Genomic DNA, 8,579 nt, shown 5'->3' on the forward strand with positions numbered 1-8,579 from the left:
GGAAGAATATTTTAACAATATATTTCAAATATATTTTTCTTCCATGTGAGAAACTACAGACTTTATTTTTCAACATTATGAACACAGTGCTTAGTGCTGGCGGCTATAGATACTGACAGTAATCACGTGTCAAAAAATCCAATAGGCTGATGGTACCCAAGTCAATTGATGGATCTATTTGGGCGCACCAGCCTGCCCATACATGGATCCTTGTTGAACCATCCAAGATTTGATCCATCTATGACTGTCTTTACTTAGCTCACTTGCAGTGCTGTCACCTTTTTCTCTAGAGTTGGGCTACAAGCAGTCATATCAGCATACAGTGCAAGGTACATCCCACAGTAGTAGCCACAGCAAAACGTTGAAGTTTACATTGGCTGCTGCAGCATGGACACATTGCAGGAGGTTCATACGAAGAGTCTACGGGATATGTACAGCCTATGGAGTGAAAACATCAAAATATCAAGAAAACAATTCAATAATGTTTTATTTATAGTGCTGTAAAAAAAAAAGTATTCCATTGTAAGCATTAGCTTCCAATTTATGAAAAAAAAGTCAAAATTATAAGAGGGCAAAAAAAAATCTATTCCATTTTAAAAATGTTCCCATGCATCTGCATAATCTAACTTGTTTTCAAAGATTTCTAAAAGTTGGTGAACTGCCTTGTTAATGCTTCTTTTTACAGTTCATCAAGTCTGAGCAAATCTGCCGCAACTTGGAGTTCCCTGTGATAAGTACGATGGATTGGAGGGCGGGAAAAAATAAAATCAGCATAAAACAAAACCAGTAAAATTGATTGCCCTGTGAAAGGAAGCCAAGGCAAAGTTCCACCACATAGAAAATGAGATAAATCACAAGAAGGGATGACATGGTTCTAGCAGCCACTTGATGGACTTTCAGGCTTGGACCGCGAGAATCCTCCATGTTTTGCTTCATGTGACGGGCATGCAAACAGAGAGAAGCAATGATGCGACCGGTGGTGGCCGTGACAATCAGAAATGGCACAAAGCAGTTTATTATCATTGAAAAGTAATTGTATAAATTGCTGATTTGATATCCAATAACCATAGACGTCTGGTTGGCCCCAAGCTCTGAAGATGTGAAATTTTGTGCAAACACATTTGTAGTTGTCCAGATAATAGGAAGAATGCTGGCAAAGGACATAACTTGAGACAAGAAGATCAGCCAAGGGACCAGCCATTCAACCTTTGCCTTCATCCACCCAAAGCAGCCGCCTTTGAAGTTAATAATTTTCAAAAAAAAGAACAAGCACAGCCAGGAAGAAAGCCAGGAACTGGAAAAGATGGCATAGGTCATCAAACCGTACAAGATATAAAAAATGTACTCTACAAGCATGAGGCTGGCGAAAAAGAAAACGCACACTGTGAGGGCAGCATTCGCAAAAGAAAAACAAGTGTTGGAAAGGGCGAGAGACACCACCAGCTTATCGCTGGAGTTCAGGCTTTGGCCTTTCAGCCAGTCTCGGATGTTGACCAGCACAATGAAGGCATTGGTCAAAGTTCCTATACCCACCTCGGCCATAAGGATGGCAAAATAAGCAAAAGGTGGCAAACCAATGAATACCGAATCCATTTTAAGGCAAACAACGTCAGTCCTTCTGCCCACGGCAACCTCCTGATATTGAGAAGTCCTATTTATCCATACGGAGAAAAAAGTGACCTCTTCTAATCATAAGGCATCTTCCGGGTAGATCAGACAAGTAAGGGGAGGTATGGAAGAATTTATACATTTTTCTTCTTCAACTCTAATCTACCTGATGACATCAGAGGGAGGATTGTAGGATTATTCTTTGAACCTTAGGTTAAGACTGATGCAAATAGTGAAATGTTCTCTGACTGGGAGCCCCATCTGCATTTACGTTGAAGATTTTGTAGGCTTTTCAAAGCAATCCCAACACAAAACTCAAAAAATCCTAAAAAAAACCTTGAAGAGCCTGAAAAATCTTCTATGTAAATGCAAATGGAGCTGATAATCAGAAGACAATACACTATTTGCATCTATCTTCACGTAAGGATCACGGAATGATCCCACCATACGCCCAATGATGTCATGGAGTAGATTACAGTGGAACACCATTATCCAGAGCAAAACGTTCAGCTAGTCTTGCATTAGCTGTCTATAGGAAATCAAGATGTTATAAGGTGAGGGGGGCCTAAAAATGGACCAAAGCTAGTGAAGGGCCACCACTTTGCAAAAAATACATAATAATGTACCAAATTGTATTGTAACTGTAATGTCGGCCTTCATTTTGTAAAGTGCTGCATAAGATGTTGGCGCTATATAAATCCTGTATTATAATGTGTGAGAAAAAAATGGATTTCTACTTGCACATGATTGGAAAAGTGAAGCCATCCAAAGAGAAAGTTTACCTTAGAAAATGTTCCTTAATAGTTAATTTATTTGTTTTTTACATTTTCCTCACACATGATTCTATGCAGAGTGATGCCCCCCCCCCCCCACCCGCTAGCTTTGGTCCCTTTTAGCTCCCTCTCCCCTAAAATGATATTAAAGGCAATAAAATAAATAAATACATAGCATGTTATACTTTCCTGCTCTGTGGTTTTGCGCAGAGCAGCCCCGATCCTCCTCTTCTTGGGCCTCTGACTGTGCTGCTGGCCCCTCCCTCCTTTGCTGACAGCGGCCTGTGACTCAACTTCTCTCCTGCCCTCTGTTTATGCTTGATCTGCCCGTCTGCTACCAACCCGGCCCGTCTGACCCTGCATCCTGTCCATCCAGCCTGCCTCAGCTCCTCAGTCCAGTGCGCTCTCATCTGGCTCACCTACCTGCTGCCAGCCTGTCTGTACCAGTCTGCCCGGTTGTGCCGTCTGCCTGCTGCCAGCATGTCTGCTACCAGTCTGCCCGGTTGTGCCGTCTGCCTGCTGCCAGACTGTCTTCTACCAGTCTGCCCGGTTGTGCCGTCTGCCTGCTGCCAGACTGTCTTCTGCCAGTCTGCCTGGTTGTGCCGTCTGCCTGCTGCCAGACTGTCTTCTACCAGTCTGCCCGGTTGTGCCGTCTGCCTGCTGCCAGACTGTCTTCTGCCAGTCTGCCTGGTTGTGCCGTCTGCCTGCTGCCAGACTGTCTGCTACCAGTCTGCCCGGTTGTGTCACCTGCCAGCTGCCAGTCTGTCTTCTACCAGTCTGCCCGGTTGTGCCATCTGCCAGCTGCCAGTCTGTCTTCTACCAGTCTGCCCGGTTGTGCCATCTGCCAGCTGCCAGTCTGTCTTCTACCAGTCTGCCCGGTTGTGCCATCTGCCTGCTGCCAGACTGTCTTCTACCAGTCTGCCTGGTTGTGCCATCTGCCTGCTGCCAGCATGTCTGTTACCAGTCTACCCTACTGTGCCATCTGCCTGCAGCCAGCTGCTCTGTTTCCTGTCATCCTTCCAGCGAAGTACCACTGTGGTAGATCCCTCCATAGTTGTCTGTATCCCATTACCTGTAGTGGATCCCTCCATAGTTGTCTGTATCTCATTACCTGTAGTGGATCCCTCCATAGTTGTCTGTATCTCATTACCTGTAGTGGATCCCTCCATAGTTGTCTGTATCTCATTACCTGTAGTGGATCCCTCCATGGTTATCTTTATCTACACTTACCTCACAATTTTGGCACCTACAGACTGACTGCTCTGAGCTTTGTTGTACAGTATATATCATGTATTACATGTGGTGGACCCTCCATAGTTATCTTTATCTACACTCCCTTCACAATGTTGTCACCTATGGAGTGACCGCTCTGAGCTCTGCCCTATATATTACCTTTGGAGGATCCCTCTGTAGTTGTCTGTACCTACACTCCCTTCACAACGTTGACTTCTATGGAGTGACCGCTCTGAGCTCTGCCCTATATATTAATTTTAGCGGATCCCTCTGTAGTTGTCTGTACCTACACTCCCTTCACAACATTGACTTCTATGGAGTGGCTGCTCTGGGATCTGCCCTATATATTACCTTTGGCGGATCCCTCTGTAGTTGTCTGTACCTACACTCCCTTCACAATGTTGTCACCTATGGAGTGGCTGCTCTGGGATCTGCCCTATATATTACCTTTGGAGGATCCCTCTGTAGTTGTCTGTACCTACACTCCCTTCACAACATTGACTTCTATGGAGTGGCTGCTCTGGGATCTGCCCTATATATTACTTTTGGCGGATCCCTCTGTAGTTGTCTGTACCTACACTCCCTTCACAATGTTGACTTCTATGGAGTGGCTGCTCTGGGATCTGCCCTATATATTACCTTTGGCGGATCCCTCTGTAGTTGTCTGTACCTACACTCCCTTCACAATGTTGACTTCTATGGAGTGGCTGCTCTGAGCTCTGCCCTATATATTACCTTTGGAGGATCCCTCTGTAGTTGTCTGTACCTACACTCCCTTCACAATGTTGACTTCTATGGAGTGGCTGCTCTGGGATTTGTCCTTCAAATTTCATTTTCTATATAAAGAAATCTATTTCAAACATTCAGTGCCAGAGATGTTTCTGGATAATTACGCAAAGCAAACATCTGTTACTACTGTGGCCATGAATTTGTTTTCTCTCCCGAGATGTGGCTTGGGTACATGCAAAGTCCTGACCAAACACGCTTACCGTTTAGCTCGTCATCTGCTCGGCTATGTCAACACGGCAGGTCTGGGGATTTGCATCTGGTAGCTCATGTTAAGGCTTTGACAAATGAGGGAACTACATGTTGTCTGCTGGAGCTCAGCCATTCAATTCAGATTCAAAGGTTTAAGGTGAAGCTGTCCCCAGGGAGATGAGTGAAACGTGAGGCAATTTCTGACCTCCAACACTTGTTACCTGGCTGTCATGCTACCATACCGGCTCCCTATACTCCCTATACCAGGGCTGGGTCAGAGACGCACAATACTGAAACCAGATGGTCAGCATGACAGGTTCCATGTTTCCTACATAAAAGGTTCAATTCAACCAGTTGCTGACCGCACTACAGCCGAATGACGCTGTCAACTAGTTGTGGGAGGGCATCTATTAGACACAGCTGAGGTAAAGGGCCAATCACAGTGGCCCCTTGCCATGTGATCAGCTGTGTCCCATCACAGTTAATCACATGTAAACAGACATGTGGGTTATCAGCAGTCTTTTCCTCACACGTTGTGTGTGTGGGAGGAAAGGGAAGTCGGTAACTGGCAAGCCTGTCAACACATAGTTTACACTGATAATCAAGGCACTGATTAGCAGTACTCTAGATATCAGTGCAGCCCCATCAGTGCAGATCAGTGCCACCTGCCAGTGCCTATCAGTGCCCATCAGTGCCACCTATCAGTGCTATCAGTGCCTCCTCATCAGTGCCCATCAGTGCCCAACAGTACCACATCATCAGTGCCCTTCAGTGTACCCTATCAGTGCCATCAGTGCTGTCTCATCAGTGCCCATAAGTGCAGCCTATCACTGCCCATCAGTGCCACCTCATCAGTGCCCATAAGTGCAGCCTATCACTGCCCATCAGTGCCACCTCATCAGTGCCCATAAGTGCAGCCTATCACTGCCCATCAGTGCCACCTCATCAGTGCCCATAAGTGCAGCCTATCAGTGCCTATTAGTGCCACCTCATCAGTGCCCATTGGTACCGTATGATCAGTGCCCATCAGTGCAGCCTATCAGTGCCTATTAGTGCCACCTCATCAGTGCCCATTGGTACCGTATGATCAGTGCCCATCAGTGCAGCCTATCAGTGCCGCCTCATCAGTACCCATCGGTATACAAGCCATCAGGTGGAAGAAGCCTGCCTTTTAGTTACACAAAGCCACAGGTTTTCATTACAACTTTGTAGCCACCAATGACATAAAAAAATCAATGAAGTCAGCAGTTGATAAGAGAGACATCGGGCCCCTGCACAGCATCCTTGCTTGCCCCTCCCCTGTCCATCAGCACGGAGGTCACATTAGCTGAGTGAGCGAGAGAAACTGCAGGAGAAGAGAAACAATGGAATACTAGTCAGTACCAGTGCGCACAGGTGTATTTACTTTGGAATAAATCCCCTCTGACATTGGGTGTCCCTCATGTGACGGTGTTGTTGCGTTCTGTAAAACTATTAGGTTACTGTTTTTACATTTTGTAATGGGTGCCCCAAGATTGTGCAGGATTTTGAAAGGTGTCTCAAGATTGTGCAGGATTTTGACATGCGCCCCAAGATTGTGCAGGATTTTGACATGCACCCCAAGATTGTACAGGATTTTGACATGCGCCCCAAGATTGTGCAGGATTTTGACATGCACCCCAAGATTGTACAGGATTTTGACATGCACCCCAAGATTGTACAGGATTTTGACATGCGCCCCAAGATTGTGCAGGATTTTGACATGCACCCCAAGATTGTGCAGGATTTTGACATGCGCCCCAAGATTGTGCAGGATTTTGACATGCGCCCCAAGATTGTGCAGGATTTTGACATGCGCCCCAAGATTGTGCAGGATTTTGACATGCACCCCAAGATTGTGCAGGATTTTGACATGCGCCCCAAGATTGTGCAGGATTTTGACATGCGCCCCAAGATTGTGCAGGATTTTGACATGCGCCCCAAGATTGTGCAGGATTTTATATTCAAATAATTTTTATTGAACAATTTTAACATACAGAACCAAGACAAAAGAGAGAAAAAAAAAGGTATATAGGAACATTTGCGTAGGAGTGAAAAGGTTCACATTTGAGAGAGAGACTGTACAAGGGAGAAGAGTAGGAGTGTAAACGCCCCACCATTTGGCTGGGGGAACGATAGGTTTTTATGATATGTACATGAGAGGAATGCTCGATGTCTCGTGAACCTTGCTGGAGATTGGTAAAGTGTAAGTAGGGGAGGGGTATAGGGGGGGGGGGGGTAGGGAAGGAAAGAAGGCACCAGTTCAGCAGGGATACAGCATTTACAGCATCTTGCAGAGGTATATATTAGTAATCAGTTTATTGAGCAATTGGGATTTTTTAACCATCGAGTCCATTGGACTGTGAACTTATGGTAAGAGGAATTATGAAGGGCTATTCTCCTTTCCATTTCACATTGGGTGTTAAGGTCAGATAAAAGGCTAGCAATAGAAGGGGTGGTGATGGATCGCCAATGTTTGGTAATATTGGTTTTTGCAGCTGCTATCATGTGTACAATAATCGTACGTGAGTTCGTGGGGTATTTATCTATGCCTATGTGTAGGAGAGCTAGGGCGGGATTTGGGGTTATTGGTGTTCCTGTAATTGAGGACATTATTTGGAAGACCTTGTTCCAATAAGATTTAAGGGACTTACATGTCCAGAGTATGTGAAGGAGCGAACCGGTTTCCCCACAGTGTCTCCAGCAATTTTGAAGGTAGTATAAGGACAATTTAGCAGGGGTTAGATACCATTGGTGAAGAATTTTCAAGAATGTTTCCCAATGGGAGGAACATTTCGAGGCTTTGAAAGTGATGGTGAATGTTTTTTCCCAGGCATGTGGAGTAATTGGTTGGAGATGATTTTTTTCCCAGTTGATTAAAGATGAAGTATACATGGGAAATTGTGTTAGGGTTATGAGTGAGTAGAAAGTTGAGATTCCTTTCTTTGGGTAGATTGATCTATGGAAGAAATGGTGTGCAGTTGCAGGGATTTCCAATTTGAGTGGTATAGTTGTATTGTGAAGTAAATGGGCTATGCGCATGTAGGTGAATTGGTCAGTATCAGGAAGATGGAATTTTTTTTTGAATAGTGTAAAAGGAGTCCAGTTTGCCTGTGGTGTAAATATCCTGAATATGGAGTATGCCAAGATTTTCCCACTTTGCTAGGTTCAAGTGGGGGATCATAAAGCACAGCAATGAAATTGGTATTGGGATTTGTAAATTGTCTTTATGAAGTTTATTGTAGGTTACGAAGTCATGCCAGGCAGTTAAGGAGGCTTGTATGCAGGGATGTTTATGTAGAGACATAGTTTGAGCCGTTCGGGGTATGTATAACACATCTGTTAAAGTATGAGGTAGGTACAAGGAGGATTCCATAATAGTCCAAATTTTTTCCTTGGTGGGGTGCCACCAGAAGAAGAGTTGGTCTAATAGGTAGTATGATCTTAGGTGCGGAAGACCGGCTCTGCCTCTGGAGGGTGGACGTATTAGGAGGTTTGTAGTACATCTGGTTTTTTTTCGAGTTCCATAAAAATTTGTTCAGCATTGCTTGAAGTTTAGCAAAAAAGGTGTGAGGGGCTGGGATAGGGAGTGTACGAAAAATGTAGAGTATTTTGGGTAGTATGCACATTTTTATAGTTGCTGTTCTGCCTAGTGACGACAGAGTAGTTGTGCGTAGGCTCTTGAGTTCCCATGGAATAGTTTTGAGTAAAGGTTTGAAATTAGCCGCGTAAAGTTGATTAGTAGTAGCGGTAAGTTTAATCCCTAAATAGGGGATGCTGTGTTTTTCCCAAGTAAAAGGGAAATGTTTAGAGAGAAGGCTTTGGGTTACAGCGGGTGTATACAGGTTTAATATTGACGATTTGGGTTCGTTAAGTTTGTAGTATGAGACCGCTGCGTAGTTGTGGATGTGTGTACGTATCGCTTGGAGTGATTTGTATGGATTAGTAACACTGTTCAACAAATTTTTA

General features: G+C 44.7%; 1 protein-coding gene across 1 annotated transcript; it reads right to left on the bottom strand.

The window, feature by feature from the left end:
• Nucleotides 1–666: 666 nt before the first annotated feature.
• Nucleotides 667–1,593, bottom strand: LOC149470686 (taste receptor type 2 member 140-like). The gene has a single exon (XM_089661503.1). It carries the CDS (start codon nt 1,591–1,593, stop codon nt 667–669), a length of 927 nt encoding a protein of 308 aa, XP_089517629.1.
• Between the last annotated feature and the right edge of the window lie 6,986 nt (nt 1,594–8,579).

Source organism: Staurois parvus, unplaced genomic scaffold (genome assembly GCF_062004578.1).
Source record: "Staurois parvus isolate SC_StPar_1 unplaced genomic scaffold, SC_StPar_1.0 ptg000034l, whole genome shotgun sequence".
Taxonomy (NCBI): domain Eukaryota; kingdom Metazoa; phylum Chordata; class Amphibia; order Anura; family Ranidae; genus Staurois; species Staurois parvus.